General features: G+C 44.9%; 1 protein-coding gene, 1 non-coding gene and 1 pseudogene across 2 annotated transcripts; all 3 read right to left on the reverse strand.

The window, feature by feature from the left end:
* Positions 1-422: 422 nt before the first annotated feature.
* On the reverse strand, positions 423-14,952 carry LOC103545496 (trophinin-like). Its single transcript, XM_070605476.1, is given in 12 exon segments — positions 423-1,978; positions 2,774-2,835; positions 2,838-2,887; positions 10,238-10,300; positions 10,714-10,756; positions 10,850-10,929; positions 11,641-11,677; positions 11,680-11,731; positions 12,260-12,339; positions 12,600-12,666; positions 12,782-12,883; positions 14,908-14,952. Coding segments are annotated over 12 exon segments (2,121 nt in total). The 3' UTR covers positions 423-538.
* On the reverse strand, positions 3,122-3,255 carry LOC139081253 (small nucleolar RNA SNORA11). Its single transcript, XR_011536374.1, has one exon. It is a non-coding gene; the product is annotated as a small nucleolar RNA SNORA11 (small nucleolar RNA).
* On the reverse strand, positions 13,553-14,600 carry LOC103544721 (trophinin-like; annotated as a pseudogene).
* Positions 14,953-20,307: the final 5,355 nt, after the last annotated feature.

Here is a 20,307-nt window from a genome sequence, read left to right on the forward strand (position 1 = left end):
TACTTGCCTTTTTAGCCTCAGGCTTGAGCCCACCTTCTGTAAAAAGCTATGCTGATATCTAGCTCTTCTATGAACCCAAAATGTCACTCACAACAACCCAAGCACATTAAAAGACAGAAAAAAGCTCCAATTCATTTTGCAAATTTAATGTAACTCTGATACCAAAATACAACAGCACACAAAAAGCAAACAATAAAGCAGGATTGGCAAACAGATTTTTCATAGCATGTCAATCTCAGCTGGTAGTATCTGCTTAGACTGCTGCATAGATAAAGATTCCAGGGATGTACCTTGGCTCCATGGAAAGGACTGCTGTAATTTATTAGCGGTATCTGTAAACATGGGTAATAAGCCTGAAAAAAAACCACCAAACAGTAACACATTTTGGCACCAAATATACTATTTTCTCATACTTCCTTCATTGTCCTCATTTCCCCACCTTGCCCTCCTGCCTTGGGGTTTCTTTAACATCTCCCAGATCTTATACCCATCCCCATGGGCCCTGGCTGTGGAAATGCTGTAATTATCTAAAACCTCACTAGCCATAGGAGAAGCTACAGGCACCAAGGCTGGTGGCTCCACCACGAAAGCCAGCACCGTTGCTCGGTCCATTGCCAAAGCCAGCACCACTGCTTGGTCCACAGCTGAAGCCAGCACTGGTGCTCAGTCCACTGCCGAAGCCAACAATAGAACTGGGTCCACCATTGAAGCTGGTGCTGGTGCTAGGTTCGCCAGTAAAGCCAGTGCTGGTGTTGGAACCACTGCCAAAGCCAATTATGGTGCTCATTCCTCCATTGAAGCTGGTGTTAGGCCCACCGCTAAAGCCATCACTGATGCTGAGGCCACCATTAAAACCAACACTGGGGCCAATTGTGCTGCCAAAGCCAGCATTGGTGCCCAGTCTACCACCAAAGCCATCACCAGAAATCAGTCTGCCACCAAAGCCAGCGCTGGTGCTCAGTCCATTACCAAAGCCAGCACTGGTGCTCCGTCCACCACCAAAGCCAGCACTGGTGCCTAGTCCACCACCAAAGCCAAGACTTGTGCTCAGTCCACCACCAAATCCAGCATTGGTGCTTAGCCTATTGCCAAAGCTGAAACCAGCACTGGTGCTGGGTCCATCACCAAAACTGGCACTGGTAGCACCACTAAAGCAGGTGCCAGTGCTAGGAGGGCCACCAAAGCAGATACTGGCACTGAGTGTGCCACCAAAGCTGGCACCAGAGCTGGGATAGCCACCAAAGTAGACACTAGTGCTGAGTGTGCCACCAAAACCAGTGCTGGTGCTAAGTGCACCACTAAAGACTGCACTGGTGCTGAGTGCACTGCCAAAGCTGGTGCTGGTAATGAGTGTACCACTGAAGCCAGCAGTGGTGCTGAATGTGCCTCCAAAGCCAGAGCTAGCTCCACCAATGAAACTGGTACTGGTATTGAGTAGGCCACTGAAACTAGAACTGACCCCACCACCAAAGCTGGCACTGGTACAAGGTATGCCACCAAAGCTAATGCTAGCTTCACTGCTGAAACTAGAGCTAGTACTGGCTGTACCACTGGAGCTACAGCTGGCTCCACCACTTAAACTAGTGCTAGTGCTGGGTGTGCCACCAAAAGAAATGCTGGCTGTACTACTGAAGCTGGCACTGCTGCTGGGTGTGCCACCAAAGTTAATGCCAGCTCTACCACCAAAGCCACCACTGGGGCTGGGTGCACTACTGAAGCTAATACTAGCACCATCAGTGAAGCTAGCCCTGATACTATCTCCTTGGCTGAAGTCGACGTTGGTGCTGGCATCTGCATTTTCTTGGGCTCCGGCCTGAATTTCAAATGAAAATCTGCTCCAGGACTGAGCATCATCACCTAACTCTTCCCTTGTTAGGCAGTCGATATCCATGTCATCCTAATTCCAGGGCCCAGCCACAGCTTCCTCTCCAATCCTCATTTGGGCTCTTGCCCAGTCCTTGGGGTCTTTCTTCTGCACCTGAAATGGAAACAATAATCATTATAAAGAAAATAACATTTGTAATTATGTATTAAGTACATACTATGGGCTTTATATAAAACTAATAGCAGTATTTTTTAAAATTCTTAGTTACTGGGGCTCTATCATGGGCCAGTCCTGAGATTTGATTTCAGCTCTGACAACTTAGGTGCTGAGTGACCTTGGACAAGTTACTTAACCTCACTAAGCCTAAGTGTCTTCATCTATAATATGGGAAATAAGAGAGTATGTTATGGGTTAAATGCTTTTGTTCCTCCTAAATTCATATGTTGAGGCACCAACCCCCACTGTGACTGTATTTAGAGATAGGGCCTAAATGGAGGTAAAGTTAAATGAGGTCATAATGGTGGGGCCCTGATCCAATAGGATTAGTGTCTTTATAAAAAGAAGCTCTCTCTCCACCATGTGAGGACAGAGCAAGAAGACATCGTGTGCAAGCCAGGAAGAGAGGCTTCACCAGAAACTGACCCTGCTGGACCTCGATCTTGAACTTCTAGCCTCCAGGAATGTGAGAAAATAAATTTTTGTTGTTTAAGCTGCCCAGTCTATGGTATTTTTGTTATGGCAGTCTGAGCAGACTAATACAAAGTAAGAAGAATGAATGAAACAATGTAAACTTTAAGTCCAGCAGCATTCTGGAACATAAATAAAGTTCCATAAATTTATATATGAAGTGCAGGCTGCTCTGTACCTGCCCATCCCTGCACATAGCCTGCTCCAGCCAGGGGCATCCCGTATCTTTAATATGCCAAGTCAGGGCAGCTCTCCTATTACCTTGCATGCAAACTTGAGGACTTTCGTCTTGCTAGTCTCATGATAGGAGCGCAAGCCCCAGAGAACTCGTATTCAGGTGGTCTGCTACTGGGAAGCCTCTTGTACTCCAGGTACCTTGGAGAAAGGAAATGAAACTTGCTTCTAACCAAGCAAACCTGTTGTCTAAGCACCGAGCACCAGGTGGCAAACTCCTCCAAACAAATACTAAACTCAGCTCCTTGAGAAAGATTTCCAAGACCTTCTTTCCCCAGACTCACTCCCAAACACAGTTCATGGTCTTGGCCTGCAATATTGAGCAATTTCCCACTGGCCCTGTGCAAAGCAGTCACTTGGTGCCAGAGGGGAGGCAAGTATAGGTCATGATGTCATGTCACAGGAAGGCCAAAGTATCCTGCCACCCGTGAGGAGTAAACCCAAGTTTCTGTTGGGTGTGTTTTAAACATAGGAGCCAGTCTTCAGGCACTCTGCTCTGAGCACACCGCATAGCAAGGGTCTTGTGTTTGGTCTGGCCCAGCCCTAGAATGGTCCACCCATGGGAATTGTGAACAGGACTCAGTTCTAGGGCACAGGATACCCATACTTCTAAAGCTAGTATAAGAAAAGGGCTGAAGGATCTTGTCAAGATGGCGGTGTGAGAGACATTGAACTCGCCTCCTCCCACAAACACAGCCAAGTTACAACAATTTTTGGAAAAATTACTCTGGATTGAAAACTGAAAACTGGATAAAAAGAACCCGCACAACAAGGGACAGTCCTGACGAAGGCAGAAGAGGCAGTAGGTCCTGCAAGAGAGGAAAAACCCACCTTTGGGAGCAGCAGAGATTCTCAGCTGGCCAGGCGGGAAACACCCTAAGGTACGCAGTCCTCCCTGGAGGAGTTAGGTCCAGAGACGGGGCGATACTGCTATAAGCATACTTCAGATTCAGCCAAACTGAGACGGGGGTCTTACTGTCTGGCTTTGCTGGCTATTGACTGCAATGGGGACACCCCCAGAAAAGCTATCAGACAAAAGCTGAAAAGACCTGGGTCTTAAAGGGCCCACTCACTCATTGCAGCAACCTAAAATCACCAGAGAGAAGGCTGACAGTCCTTCAGTGAAACGAGACTCACCTGGTGGGCTCTGGGGGCATCTTGGTGAGAGGAGGCACCTCTCCAGAGACTGAGACATTGGTTGGGGCCATTGATCTGAGCTGGTCCAGGTGTGCTGACACGGACCCCCGTGGGTGCCACTGAGGTTCATCCCTTGGCCTCTTAGCCCAGGGGTCTGCCATGCCCACTAGAGCACAGATTGAATCCAGTTCAGCCAGGGCAGACAACCCGCCCTAGGGTCTGACCCCACCTAAGGGCAAGCTCTCAGGCTACTTTTCAGCCTGCATTGACTGGGTGCCTTGATCCTCTACAGGCATGCAAAGGTATCTGACTCTGTGGGGCAGGGCCTGTGTGAGGACCAGGTGAAATGTGGGGCGCACTGGTGGAGAAGTGGGAGCCCCTGCAGTGTGGTGTCAGGGTATGCTCCAGGGGTTTGACAAGTGTGCATGACCAGGACTGTGTTGACAGTGTATGTGGTCCTGTGGGGGGTGAGGCTTATCAGTGGCAGAAGACAAATGCTTCACAAATAGCCATAAAAAGGATTGCCCCATCTTCCAAAGCCTGAAACAATTGAGGGCCCTCGGGCCTAGGGCCAGCCCCACTCAGCAGCACTCCTAAGAGAACTGACAACAGCCTTGTAGGCCTGAGGCCTATCACAACTGTACGCCCCTGAACCTAGCAACCGGCTATACTGGGTACCAACCCAAGTAAGAGGAAAACTGCAATAGGAGTGTGCTGATAGTCTTTGTAGCAAACAGTGCTGAGGCTCCCCAAACCGGATTTACAAACAGCTGGCCAGGGAAGGAAAGACTAGACTCCCTGGGTACCTGCAGTGGGAGCAACCCTGCCGCAGCAGAAGGACACAAGTAGTGCACAAAGAGGTCACTCCTGGTTCTTATGGTCTGGTGACGAGAGTGAAGCACACTGCTGGGCCTCATAAGGCATCTCATACATAAGGCCACTCCTCCAACTTCAGAGGACATAGCCCACTCACCTAATACATAGAAATAAGCACAGAGAAAGAGGCATAATGAGGAGACAAAGGAATACTTTCCAAGCAAGGGAACAGGACAAAACCCCAGAAAAAGGACTAAATGAAACAAAAACTAGTGACCTACTCGATAAAGAGTTCAAACAAAATATCATGAGGATGCTCACAGATATGGGGAGAAAGATGGATGAACAAAGTGAGCACATCAGCAGAGAACTGGAAGATATAAAAAAACAGTCAGAAATGAAGAATACAATATTGGAAATGAGAAATTCACTAGAATTTAGCAGAGCAGAGGAAGCAGAAGAATGGATCAGTGAGCTAGACAAAAGACTAGAGGAAATCACCCAAGCAGAACAGAAAAGATAAAAAAGTATTAGACAGAATGAAAACAGTCTAAGGGAACTCTGGGACAATATCAAGGGTGCCAGTATTCAGATTATAGGTGTCCCAGAAGAAGAAGAGAGAGACAAAGGGGCAGAAAATTTATTTGTAGAAATAATAGATGAAAATTTTCCTAACCTGTGGAAGGAAACAGACATCCAAGTTCAGGAAGCACAGAGAGCTCCAAACAAGATAAGCCCAAAGAGGCCCACACCAAGACATATTATAATTAAAATGTCCAAAATTAAAGACAAAGAGAGAATCCTAAAAGCAGCAAGAGAAAGGCCACAAGTGACGCATAAAGGGAAGCCCATCAGGCTATCAGCGGACTTCTCAGCTGAGACCCTACAGGCGAGAAGAGAATGGCACTATGTATTTAAAGTGCTAAAAGGAAAAAACCTACAGCCAAGAATACTCTGTCCATCAAGGTCATCATTGAGAATGGAAGGAGAGAGAACATGCTTCCCAGACAAGCAAAAATTAAAGGAGTTTATCAACAAGAAACCAGTTCTACGAGAAATGCTGAAGGGACTTATTTAAGTGGGAAAGCAATGACCACAAATAGAGATAAAAAAATTATCAAAAAAACACAAAACAACAAAAACAAAAAACCAAGCAATAAAATCACTTGTAAGGTAAAAATATAGTAAAGGCAACAGATCAACTACCTGTGAAGATAATAGGAAGGTTAAAAGACAAATGTACTAAAATCACCTATTTCAATGATAAGAGGGTAATGGATAGACACACACTAAAGATGAGACTATATATGATTTGAAAAACATATAATGTGGGAGGAGGGGAGTGAAAAGTAGAGCTTTTAGAAAGAGGTCAAGCTAAAGAGTCTATCAACTCAATATAGACTGTTATATGCATAGTATATTAAATAGGATCCTCATGGTAATCACAAATCAGAAACCTATAACAAGCAAGAAAAAAAATAAGACAAAAGAAATCAAACATATTACTAAAGATAGCCATCAAAACACAAGGGAAGAGAGCAAGAGAAAAAGAAAGGAACAGAGAAGAACTACTAAAACACCCAGGAAAAAAAAGTGACAAAATGGCAATAAATACATATTTATCAATACCTATTTTAAATGTCAATGGTCTAAATGCTCCAATCCAATGCCATAGGGTGGCCAATTGGATAAAAAAGGAAGACCCATGTATAGGCTGCATACAAGAGACAAACTTCAGACCTAAAGACACTCAAACTGAAAGTGAAAGGATGGAAAAAGATGTTCCATGCAAATAGCAAGGAAAAGAAAGCAGGGGTAGCAATACATATATTAGACAAAATAGACTTTAAAACAAAAACTGTAACAAGAGACAAAGACGGGCACTATATAATGATAAAGGCAACAACCCAACAAGAAAATATAACACTTGTAAATATCTATGCACCCAACATAGGAGCACCTAAATATATAAAGCAATTATTAACAGACATAGGAAAAACAGACAGCAACACAATAATAGTAGGGGACTTTAACACTCCACTTTCACCAATGGATAGTTCATCCAATCAGAAGATCAATAAGGAAACACTGGCCTTAAAGGACACATTCGACCAGATGGACTTAGTAGATATATACAGAACATTCCAACCAAAAACCACAGAATACACATTCTTTTCAAATGCCCATAGAAAGTCTGCAGGAATGATCACATATTAGGCCACAAAACAAGTCTCAATAAATTTAAGAAGATCAAAATAATACCCTGCAACTTTTCTGACCACAAAGGTATGAAACTAGAAATCGACTACAGGAAGAAAACTAGAAGAGCCAAAAAAATGTGGAGATTAAACAAAATGCTACTGAAGAACAATTGGGTCAATGAAGAAATCAAAGAAGAAATCAAAAAATTCCTGGAGACAAATGAAAATGAAAACACGACATGCCAAAATCTGTGGAATGCAGCAAAAGCTGTTCTAAGAGGGAAGTTTATAGCAATTCAGGCCTTCCTCAACAAACAAGAATTAACAAAACCCTTAGCTAGACTCACCAAGAAAAAACGAGTGAAGGCTCAAATAAATAAAATCAGAAATGAAAGAGGAGAGATTACAACGGACACCTCACAAATACAAAAGATTATAAGAGAATACTATGAAAAGCTATATGCCAACAAATTGGATAATCTAGCAGAAATAGATAGATTCTTAGAAACATACAACCTTCCAAAACTGGACCAAGAAGAAGTAGAAAATTTGAATAGACCGATCACCAGTAAGGAGATCGAAACAGCAATCAAAAACCTCCCAAAAAATAAAAGTCCAGGACCAGATGGCTTCCCTGGTGAATTCTACAAAACATTCAAAGGAGATTTAATACCTATCCTTCTCAAACTCTTCTAAAAAATTGAAGAGGAGGAGAGGCTTCCTAATTCATTCTATGAAGCCAACATTATCCTGATACTGAAAACCAGACAAGGACAACACAAAAAAAGAAAATTACAGGTCAATATCACTGTTGAACATTGATGCAAAAATCCTCAACATAATACTAGCAAATCGAATACAACAATACATTAAAAATATCATACATCATGATCAAGTGGGTTTCATTCCAGGGATGCAGGGACGGTTCAACATCTGCAAATCTATCAACGTGATACACTACATTAACAAAATGAAGAATAAAAATCACATGATCATCTCAGTAGACAAAGAGAAAGCATTTGACAAGATACAGCATCCATTTATGATAAAAACTCTAAATAAAATGGGTATAGAAGGAAAATGCCTCAACATAATAAAGGCCATATATGACAAACCCACAGCTAATATCATTCTCAGAGGAGAAAAACTGAAAGCTATCCCTCATAGAACAGGAAACAGACAAGGATGCCCACTGTTACCACTCTTATTTAACATAGTATTGGAAGTCCTCACCAGAGAAATCAGGGAAGAAAAAGAAATAAATGGGATCCACATTGGAAAACAAGAAGTGAAACTGTCACTCTTTGCAGATGACATGATTTTATATCTAGAAAACCCTAAAGATTCCACTAAAAAACCTTTAGAAACAATAAAGGAATACAGTCAAGTCACGGGATACAAAATCAACATGCAAAAGGCGTTTGCGTTTTTATACACTAACAACGAAGTAGCAGAAAGAGAAATTTAAGAATACTATCCCATTTACAATTACAACAAAAAGAATAAAATACCTAGGAATAAATTTAACCAAAGAGGTGAAAGATCTGTACACCAAAAACTATAAAACATTGTTGAAAGAAATGAAGAAGACACAAAGAAATGGAACGCTATTCTGTGCTCTTGGATTAGAAGAATTCACATAGTTAAAATGTCCATACTTCCTAAAGCAATCTATAGATTGAACGCAATCCCTACCAAAGTTCCAACAACATTTTTCACAGAAATAGAACAAAGAATCCTAAAATTTATATGGAACAACGAAAGACCCCAAATAGCCAAAGGATTCCTGAGAAAAAAAGAACAAAGCTGGAGGGATCACACTCCCTGATTTCAAAATATACTACAAAGCCATAGTAACCAAAACAGCATGGTGCTGGCACAAAAACAGACACACAGATCAATGGAACAGAATTGAGAGCCCAGAAGTAAACCCACACATTTATGGACGGCTAATATTCAACAAGGGAGCCAAGAGCATACGATGGAGAAAGGACAGTCTCTTCAATAAATGGTGTTGGCAAAACTGGACAGCCACGTGCAAAAGAATGAAAGTAGACCATTCCCTTACACCATGCACAAAAATCAACTCAAAGTGGATTAAAGACTTGAACGTAAGACCCGAAACCGTGAAACTTCTAGAAAAAAACATAGGCAGTATGCTCTTTGACATCAGTCTGAGCAGCATATTTTCAAGTCCCATGTCTGACCCTGCAAGGGAAACAAAAGAAAAACTGAACAAATGGGACTACATCAAACTAAAAAGCTTCTGCACAGCAAAGGAAACCAGCAACAAAACAAAAAGACAACCTAACAATTGGGAGAAGATATTTTCAAACCATATATCAGATAATGGGTTAATATCCAAAATATGCAAAGAACTCATACAGCTCAACCACAAAAAAACCAAGAATCCAATTAGAAAATGGGCAAAAGATCTGAACAGAGATTTCCCCAAAGAAGATATACGGATGGCCAACAGGCATATGAAAAGATGTTCAGCATCATTAGCTATCAGGGAAATGCAAATTAAAACTGCAATGAGGTTATCACCTCACTCCAGTCACAATGGCTATAATTAACAAGACAGGAAACAACAAATGTTGGAGAGGATGGGGAGAGAAGGGAACCCTTGTTCACTGCTGATGGGAGTGCAAACTGGTGCAACCACTATGGAAAGCAGTATGGAGTTTCCTCAGAAAATTAAGAATAGATCTACCATATGATCTAGCTATCCCACTGCTGGGTATTTATCCAAAGAACTTGAAAACACAAAGGCATAAGGATACTTGCACCCCTATGTTCATTGCAGCATTATACACAATAGCCAAGACTTGGAAGCAACCTAGGTGCCCATCAAGGGACGAATGGATAAAGAAGATGTGGTATTTATACACGATGGACTGCTACTCAGCCGTAAGAAATTATGAAATCCAGCCATTTGTGACAACATGGATGGACCTTGAGGCTATTTTGCTGAGTGAAATAAGCCAGAGGGAGAAAGTCAAATACCATACGATCTCACTCACAAGTAAAGATAAAAACAGTGACAAACAAACACATAGCATTGGAGATTGAATTGGTGGTTACCATAGGGGAAGAGGGGAGGAGGGCAACAGGGAGGGGTGATTAAGCTCACATGTAAGGGGATGGACTATAATTAGTTTTTGGGTGGTGAACGTAATGTAATCTACACAGAATTCAAAATATATTATGATGTACATCCAAAAATACACAAATAAATGGGAAAAAAAGAAAAGGGCTGAGTAACTACTTTTAGAACCAGACCAGTACACCCAAAACACATCAGGGCCTGACAAAGCCCCAAAACACCACTTACTTCTGCTTCGCAAACTCATCTGTGATGAGCGTCCTTACTTCCCCAAAGGGTGAGTGCCTCACCCTGACAACGGGAAAATGAATGAATGAGTAGATGTCAGAAGTTCCCAGATGAGGGCAGAGGTATTCCCCTACGTGGACGAAACCTCTCTAGCACATGAGACTATCTCAACGAAGCCAGGAAAAAGTGAACACATGGCCACTAGAAACAAATGGTTGAGGCCGATGGTTCTTTGTTAAAGATGCCCTGAAGGTCAATCTTATATCTCAGCTGAGAACAGACAGAGGGCATAGGTGAGACAGGGAGCAGAGAGTTCAGGACCATTTCCCCATCCACCAGGTCAGAACTCTGGGCCCTCTACCCAGTCCAGCACTCCCGCCCACTCCACCAGACCACTGGGCTGATGCAATCCTGAGACCATCCTCTCTTGCCAAAGGAGAACATGGACAGCAAGCACGGAGAGAGCCCAATCATACCCAGGGCGCAGCCCCAACTTGCGCAGCACCTCCCAGATGACAGCTGCAAGGGGAGGCAAGAGGAGACAGGGACAGAAAATGAACACATGGAATTCTGACCATGGCCACCCATTCAGCTGTGCACCCAGCCACTCACCCTCACTGGACCGATTTCCATTCATGAAGATGATGCTAAGAAGCACCATGAGGAGACCTAGTTTGAGTGTATCCTTGGTCCTAGGGGAATATTAGGACACAGAGAAGGTTTACATCCAGTAGCTATCTGCAAAAGACACACCAGCCAGCTTCAGTAGACTGGCCTCTCCAGATTCCTCAGATAAGGGAGACTTCTGCCCAGTCTATGCTTCAAGCTCTATGTGACCCTGGGCAAAGCACGTAGACTCTTGAGCCTCAGCCTCCTATTCAGTAGAATGGGAAAATCACATCCTCCCCTCCCTGGGTTGCCAAGAGAATGGAAGAATTCTCTCAACCTGGTACAACCCAGGCACTTAGTCAATGTGAGTCCCTTCTTTCTCTCCCACATCCCTCAGCCCCAAGAGAATTCTAGGCACAGAATTCTAGGTACTGATGACCCTGCCCTTTGAGCATCATGATACACCCACACCAGAAAGCCCTCCCTTGAGAACCACTCAACCAAGGCTAGTAGGAAGAGACAAGCAACAACAGGTTGTCTGGGAAACTTCTAGAGAAACAGAAAACCTGACAGTAGGAATGCCCCACCTCAGGCTTCTATGCCTTTCAGCCAATCATAAATCAGGCACCACCATTGTGTGCAGGGCTCCAACTACAGTCGGGAGCTGCAACAGGAGCTTTATAGGCCGTCTTTCCTGGCTCTCTAAGGGGATGTGGGGAGAGAGAACAGGGATGGGGTAGTACCATGGAAAAGAGCAGAAGCCTCCCTCCCACCCCAGCCCTTTCCCAGCTTACGTTCCCAGTACGCCGGCAGAGGATTCTTGAGTGCTGAGAGAATATACAAGCTACTTTGCTTATCAATTTCCTTCAGATTGACTTGAAACATCTGCCAAGTAAAACAATAGCCTATGAGATCACAAAATTCAGCTTAGGCATCAGTGAGCTTCCTGAGCATCCCACAGTTCCCCGTGTACCTAGGGGTGTGTGTGTGTGTGAGTGAAATCAGTGAGATAATGCATGTAAAGCACTTAGCTAAGTGGCCAGCACACAGCAAACAGGTAACAAATGTACTATTGTTATCAACATCATCTTCATGATTAGTGGGAACCTAGGGAGACAGAGAATGGGGAATGGAAGGGAGAGGTGAGCATCTGAAATACATTACAGGACGTGTCCAGCAGTGGACAGAAGCCGGGACTAAGTCGGACGGCTTGGGTCCAAGCTGTGCTTTTATCCCTGACTTGCTCTGTGACCCTGGGCTAGTCTGTACTCCTCCCTGGGCCACCATATGCTCATCTGCACAGAGACGGGATTGGATGAGTGAGTCTCTGTGTTCCCCCAAGAAGGGACATGTACACCTTTGTTCAATTCAAGGCATCCCCATTGTGCCCATGCCCCAGAGCTGCCTCTTCACCTTCTCCAGAGCGTAGCTTGCTCGTTCAACGATCTCTGGGAAATATTCATCATATTCTTGGATGACATCCTTCAGCATGTCTGCAGGAAAGCAGACGTGGGAGCAGCTGGGCTGAGCAGGGGCCACAGAGCAGCAGCCCTTTTGCCAGCCCTGTGGAGTCAGTACATTCTGAGTCCTGAACAGTGTTAATGGGAGGTGCCAGCTATGGCAGGGTGTGAGGAGGGCAGAGGAAGACATGTGAGACAATGAGGAGGCCATAAAGATAAATGGCTATCCTCAGGGCATGAGGGAAAAAGGAATGAAGAAGAGAGCTCAGGCAAGAGGATTGCTATGACTCTACCTGAGCACTTGATGGGGATCTCTGTCTCGTCCTTAACCAACAGGTATTTCACCAACTTATTTGCCCGGGAGAAGAGGAATACATGGGGAGATCTTAATAAGTTTACAGAAAACTTGAAAGGATCACAGAGAAGAGGACAGGTGAAGAAGAGAAGAGACTGGGCAGCACTGGATTCTTACCTTTTCTTGCAAAATGGCCGCATCTCGGGGTGGCGGAGGCCTCCAGCCCCACAGGATCCTCCTCTAATTACTGCCACCTCTCTCATCCCCTTTCAGATGTTTGGACTGCATCATCAGAAATAAGGAGGGTCCAGAGTCACCAGGTTAAAGAGATGACTCTGTCTCCTTACCCTGCCTCCTTCTGAAAGTCCCCTAAACCCTCCCTGTGTGGGTCCTGACCTTACCATTGGCCACCCTGAGCCCTAAACTTGTCTTTCACTGTCTTCTAGGCAGGAGTTTAATTTCCCTACCAGGACAGAAGCAATGTAAGGGCAGGGCCTGGGGTTCCTTCTTTTCTTTTGGCCCTCATTGATTCTTCTGGCTGTACCCCTTGAACAAGTCACTTCATCTCTCTAGAACTCAGTTTTCTTATCTGTAAAACTGGAACAAATGATCCTTAGCTGGTAAGAGTTACTTTCAAAACATAAAGACATAACCTGTGTGATTGTACCCAAAACAAAGCCCGGCTCATGGTAACTACTGTGTAAATGCAAGTTGAGTTATATCCAGATTGTAGCGAAGTGTACGGATGTCTTATTTCCCCATCAATTTGTGAACTGCCAGGGAGTTCTACATCACATTCTTCTCAGCATCTGTCACAGCCTATCTGAACACAGGGACTGGCTCAGAGTAAAAAGGCTCAGTAAACTTTTATAGAACAAATGAACAAACTAGGAGGATAGGGATGGAAAAGAAGTGCAAAGTTAAGGATGGTGATGTCAGAGATCTCACCTTTCAGTTCCTCCTGACCCGGGTCCTGTTTGTGGGCTCCAGACTCAACTGAGCCAGGTAGTCATCTGCTAGGGCCTGGACATCAGCAAAACCTGAGTCTCAAGGGCACTTATGTTGGTCTGACAGATGCCCATCTTGACCTGGGCCCCTTGGTCAACAATTTGAGGCTGCCTTTCAACTGCCAGGCCCTTATTGATAGCCTTCTCGCCCTTGAATTTTTGGGGCCAGATCGTTATTGCTGAGGCCTCAATCTGCCTGGTAGCTGTCTCAGCGGACTTTGGGGTCTCTAGCAGCTCAGTGTCAGTATGTGCACCTTTAACAATTGCCTTTTAGGCTTTGGAGGCTTTCTTAGTTCGTATGGAGGCTGCTGTGGACTGGGTGTTGGCTATCTCATTGGCAATTTGGCCTTGGGTAGTAGCTATGTGGGTGATGGTTAGAACCAGCGACATCTCAGTGGCAGTAGCTATGGCCTTATTGGCAGCCTTCTTAAACTTGGAAGCTTTCTTAGGCTTGGTATAGGCTATCAAGGCCTGGGAATTTACTGATTCACTGGCAGCTGGAGCTTGGATAGTATGTGGGATGACTGGTAGGTTTAGGGCCTGCAAGGGTGACTTGATCTGTGTAGTGACACTCTCACTGCCAGCTGGAGATTGGCAGCTTTGGGCTGCCTTAGCGGTAACTTTTTCTGTCTTGTTGGCTTTCTTAGGCTGAGCAGTGAAGAAGCCTGAGTTTTGGCTGTCTCAGTGGTAGCTGAAGCCTGGTTGATCTGGGGGATGATCGGCAGTTTTTAAACCTGCAAAGTTATTTTAAGCTTGTTCATGGTAATTGCATTGGCAGATGGAACTGGATGGGCAGCAGTTATGGTCTTAGTAATAGCCTTAACAGGAGCCTTCTTGGTTTTGCTTTTCTTTGGCTGGTTGGAAGCTGGTGGGTCCATGGCCAGGGGTTCCTTGGTTGCCGCAAAGAGGGTATGCATCAGCAAGACACTGTCCTCTTCTGTGGTTTCTGCCTGGACATCTGGAGGGAAGTGAAGCCCTAGGCTCCCAGGGGGAGGCAGAGGGCCCTACACACTTAGGATTATGATCTGCTGAGCCATCTGGCCTCCCTACAGCCCACCCTTTCCAGAAGGCCTCCCGTTACTCTGAGCAATGATTGATTGAAGGGGAGGGTGAGGGAAGAGGAAGGGAGGAGGAGACAGAGTAGGGTAGGTTTTCCTCTCCTCCTCCTCTCCCATGCAGGGGAGGAGTGAGACAGGTTAGGCAGGGAATTACCCAACTACAGAGTGGTAGAGGAATCAAGAGTAGTAAGTGAACTCAGGATGGGGTAGATGGCCTGGCAGGAATGCAGAGAGGCCTCACCTGGAACGCAGGCATTCTATAACCGTATTCACTTTTCCTATCCATTTTTCTGAGAGGCAGAGTAACAGCTGAGCCTGAGAGGAAGGGGCCTGAGTTAAGGGAGAATGACAGGGAGGAGGAGATTCATTAGACATCCCGCCTATCCTAGAGGGAGGATCCCATCTAACCTTGGGCCCCAAACTCTTCAACTACTGGGTTCTCACATCTAGAAACCCAGACGGTCTGGTTTACAAACCTTAGCTTCTTTTGCCTCCAAGAAACCACAAGGCAGTTCTACGACCCCGCCCCTTTACCCTCACACGCCCCCTACTGCAACTCGATAGTGCGCATTGCGCATGCGCACCAACCCGGGCGCCCCCATCTCAGGCACTAGGTTCGCATGATTTTGGTGTGCTGCACACTCTGGCCACCTCAATTGCACAAACGACCAATGCTCCCAAAGCAGTAGAACATCTGGGCCCCACCCCTGGCCCACTCTAACTGCATCACATCTTGGTCCAACCCTTCCCCCAACATCAGCCCCCTCCCTCCGCTCTGCAGTACCTCTTCGCACCGCCCCTTCCCCAACATCGCCCACTTCTTCCTGGCAGTACAACCACGCACCGCCCCTTCCCGATACGCCCCTTCCCTCTGCTCTGCAGTACTTCTCTGCACTTCCTCTTGCCTTAATACGCCCCCTCCCTCTGCTCTGAAGTACCGTCCTTGCACCACCGCTTCCTCAACACCGCTCCCCGACTTCCATGTCTGCGAGTGACCGGTCCCGCCCTTTCTGCACCGTGGATACCCCACCCACAAATAAACGGTATTACGCTTTTGTGTATTCCTTGTTCCTGAACCCTACCTGGTGCTGTCCCTTCTTTTTTTAAACTAGAATCAACTGGGTCTTAGCCCTTCTTTTCTCCGCTCTGAGCTGGGACATTACAGCTGTTCAAAAGGTATTCTGCCCCTTCCTTTCTTCGGGTGCTGATCCCTGCTTTCTGTGGTCCAAACCAAGTCCTGACCCCTTTTTCCAGCCTAACGGAGTCCTGCCATCGCCTCTCTACCTCTCGAGCTCTGTCCTACTCCTTTCTTTCTAGTGCCTGAATTTTTCACTCTCTTCTTTCTGGGGTCCCACCAGGTCGACATCCCTCCTTTCTGCGGCCCCAACCGAGTCCAGTTCTCTCCCGCTTGTGCTCTGAAGGGGATTCTGCCCCCTCCTTTCTCCCCAACGAACCAGGTCCAGGCACCTCTAAACCCGACCACTTCCATATAGTTAACTCCCGAAACCCTAACAGGTTTTCTTCAAACCCTAGGGGCATGTGGAGTCAAGCACGTTGAAGCCCCAGTCCAGAGACCCCCACAGGGTATTCTCTACAGCTGGATACCTGAGTTCACCTCGTCCTCCCAAGTCCAGAAAGCTTCCACTCTCTCCAAACCTCTCCTTAGATCTGAGCCTGTCCGCTCCCCCTCCATGGCCAGAAGTGGTCCTGCCTCCTTTCCGCCTCCAGAGGGGTCTCCCTCCCAGCTTGTCAACCTCCTCCCCAGCTCCCTCCTTCCAACTTTCCATTCTCCTCAATGTGGTCTTTTTTCTGCTTACTACCCCTTATGCAGCTATCATTCCCTTCTATTCTCCATTTGATTTCTCAATTCCCCCACCCTGTATCCCCGTTTCTATTTGATTCCTCTGTTTCTCCTAGGAGGACTGTGCTTCTCTGAGCTCCCAAGCCAGCTCTCCCTACTGCCCCCCACCCCATGCCAACACTAATTACATAGTGTGTTGTTGCAGTGTATGTCTGGGTCTCTCTCCCCAGGAGCTGATCTGGGGGTAGGGGACTGGGTCACGTTCATTTCTGTCTCTCCAGTATGATCAGATCAAGACATTTAGAGGCTCTAAACACTAAAAGATAGGGTGCCCCCACATCATACATAATTCAGAATAAAAACAGCAAATGTAAGAAAGTCTACCACAGGTTTTTGTTTATCCCCTGATGACTATATTGATGCTTTTGAAGAATATCAACTTATCTGAAAAATTTTATTGGGCCCATGTTTCTCTTTTACTGGTGCATTGAGCAAGTACTTAGACTCTGTCTTGTGAAATGGAGCACTGCTCCCCAGTGCAGAAAACAGTTCTCCTTGGGCACTGATTTATGTAGTCGCTTGTTAACGATTTGTTGAGCACACAGCCGTGCCAAGGCCGTTGCTGGATGATGGACAAAGAAAGACAAGTAAGATAGGATGCCTGTCCTCCAAGAAAACTCACAACCATTCTTAAGTTCTAAGACACCCATGAAGGAGGAACTAGTACTATCATCATTTCACAGTTGATGAAATTAATGCCCAAGAGGTGAAGTGCCTTGTTGAAAGGCACGTGGCCAGTAAGTGATGGAACAGGATATAAACCCACATCCGGTTGATTCCAAAGCCTGACACTCACTGTGACAGGTCTGATTCTCGGCTCTACTGATGGGAAGAGAAAAGAGCCCCACAATGGCCCTGTACTCTCCATTTCTCCGTTCTCTTCTCCTCCTTTCTCTTGCCCATCCCAACACCCTATCTCTCTTCCCCCTCCCCTCCTTCTCTCCAAGGCTTCTCTTCTCTTTCTCACATTTCTTCTTTCCTTTCATGTACTTTCTCTTTCTCTAATTCACTGGTGAAGAGTTTCCCAATGGTTTCCCATGTGCCACAATCCATGCTAGGCATTGGACATGCGAAAATGGGTGAGTTCACACCCTGTCCTTGAAGAGTTCTCCATCTTGCTGGGATGCCTAATACCTATGTTACCTAGGAATCCCAGAGCAGCCTGCTGAGAGGGCTCATGGGGAAAATCACTAACTGGAAGGGAGTTAAAGCTTCCAGATAGAGTATGTTTGAGCCAGGTCCTGCGGGAGGAGTAGAACATTGGCAGAAGAGAGGAGAGGGAACAGTTCTCACGGAGGACTGCAGGCTCTGAGGATCCTTTGCTGAGTGTAGGGGCACATGGGACAGGGGTGGATGGGTCTCTGCTCTGATGAGCCTGCTTCCCATCTGCTCCACTCCAGTCCCTTCTCACAGAGGCCCTCAGAGTCATATTTCAAAGCACAAAGCTGACCATACCTACAGCCTCCAAGTTTACATTTAAACAGCCTGCAGGTTTAAATCCAAGCTCCCTTGCCTGTCATTCAAGGCCCTCCACAACCAGCCCCTGCCAGTCCCCCAGGCCTCAGTCACAGTGCGTGACTCATCATCCCCCAAACATGTTCTGCCTTCTGCCAACGTCATACCTTTGCTCAAGCTGGTCCTCTGCCTGGGGTGTCTTTGTTCCCCACGTCCATGCCTCTCTCCTGACTGTGAAAGGCCCGCCTCCCTAAAAGGACTGGGTCAAGTGCTACTTTCTCCAAGAAACCACCTCAGATCACCCCAAGTTTAATTAGTTTTTCCTTCCTCCTTACTTCTTTGCATGGCTCTGTCAGAGCACTTAACAAACTGGGTTGGAGCTCTCTGTTTACTGGTTTACCCTCAGTCCTACCTGCTGGATTGTGAGCTCCTTGGGGCCCCATCATGCAGACCTGGTCAACTCTGACAGCCTAGAACTCATCCTGCTTCAGAGTAGGAATAAGTGTGAAATATTATATTACCTCTTCTTCTTCACTTCCTCTTCAGCCATTTATTGCCTCTCTCCTCCCTTTATTTCCTTTTTTCTCACATTGTCATTTTTTGAGTTTTTGCATTAAACCATGCCTACATCCAGTGCTATCCTTAAACTTTCCTAATACATGATATAACCCATTCCATTTATTTCAGTGTGGATGGATTTTCTCTTGTTTGCATCCAAAAGCATACCTATACAGAACTTGGTACCAAGTTGTTACAGGTAGAGACTGCAGCAGAGGAGACAGTTAGAAAATTATAAAGTATCAGGGTGTGTTGGCTACATCTAGGGCCCCTCAAAAAAGTTTCTGTGAAAAAGGAATAAGCTGAATTTGAGACTGGCTAGAATGAAAACCAATAAGCATATAATTATGGAAATTCAAATTACCATAAAATAAGATACCACTTTTCTCTATCAAGTTAGTAAAAACTAAAAAATCCTAAAAATCTAAAAAAAGAAAGATTGATAGTCCATAATGGTTGGGAGAGTGTTAGAATATAGACACTATCATTCAATATATGTGGGGGTACACACAGTTGTGCCACTATCTTATCTAGTAAAATTACAGATGAGTATAACCTATAATCCAAAATTCCACTACTAGGTAGTATCCAAGAGCATCATGGATTCCTAAGGATCCATGAAAATCAATGTTTATTGCAGCATTGTTTGTAATAGGACAGAATTAGAAGGCTACCCAAAATTTAAAAAAGAAACAGGCAATTTGATAAGTAAATTGTGGCATGTTCTTTCAACGGGATACTATACAACAGTTAAAATATGTATCACAATGGATATTTACCTACTGGTATGTTTAGTAGCATACCATTGATACGAAGTTTGAAAACATGCAAAACTACACTATACATTATTTATGGATAAATACGTATATAGTAACAATATAAAATATGCATAGGGAAGGAAGGGGCAATGGGTTTTGGAAAAAGGTACACAAGTATCTTTAAATCTATCTAAAATATTATATGTATTTAAAATATATATAAATCTGGGGGCTGGCCCCGTGGCCGAGTCGTTAAGTTCGCGCGCTCCGCAGCAGGCGGCCCAGTGTTTTGTTGGTTCGAATCCTGGGCGCGGACATGGCACTGCTCACCAGACCACGCTGAGGCAGCGTCCCACATACCACAACTAGAAGGACCCACAACGAAGAATATGCAACTATGTACCGGGGGGGGCTTTGGGGAGAAAAAGGAAAAAAATAAAATCTTTAAAAAAAAAAAAATATATATATATATATAAATCAAGCAAAGCTTGGTAGGCATTGAGGTGAAAGAAACTGGTAGCCAGGGATCTTTCTCGTTAGTTGGTGTCCATACCGTACAAATTGTTAAATATTTTGTAATATCACCTCTGTAAGCCTTAAAAAATGTTAGGATTTGATAGGTATGGATAGTGTGTTGACAAGTGTTTATGTTATAATCTGCACATTAATGCATCTTAAATATTTTATAATAAAGCCTAATATTCTATAAAAAGACCTGATGACCTGAGCACATGGAGAGATAAATCACATTTATGGATAAGATGATTTAACACTATAAAAATTTCACTATCTCTGAAATTTATCTATAAATTGAGTGCCATCTCAGCTAAAATCCCAGCAAGAATTTTTTTTGAAGGGGAAACTAGACAAACTAATTCTAAGATATATATAGAGAGACATCATCATCATGGAGGCATGAAAGTATCCCTTGGTCTACAGAGAGTAAAACATCCATAACCCAACAAAAGCTGTGGTGTCCCAACACACCCGAGATCCGCAAATTGTTAGA

Source organism: Equus przewalskii, chromosome X (genome assembly GCF_037783145.1).
Source record: "Equus przewalskii isolate Varuska chromosome X, EquPr2, whole genome shotgun sequence".
NCBI lineage: Eukaryota > Metazoa > Chordata > Mammalia > Perissodactyla > Equidae > Equus > Equus przewalskii.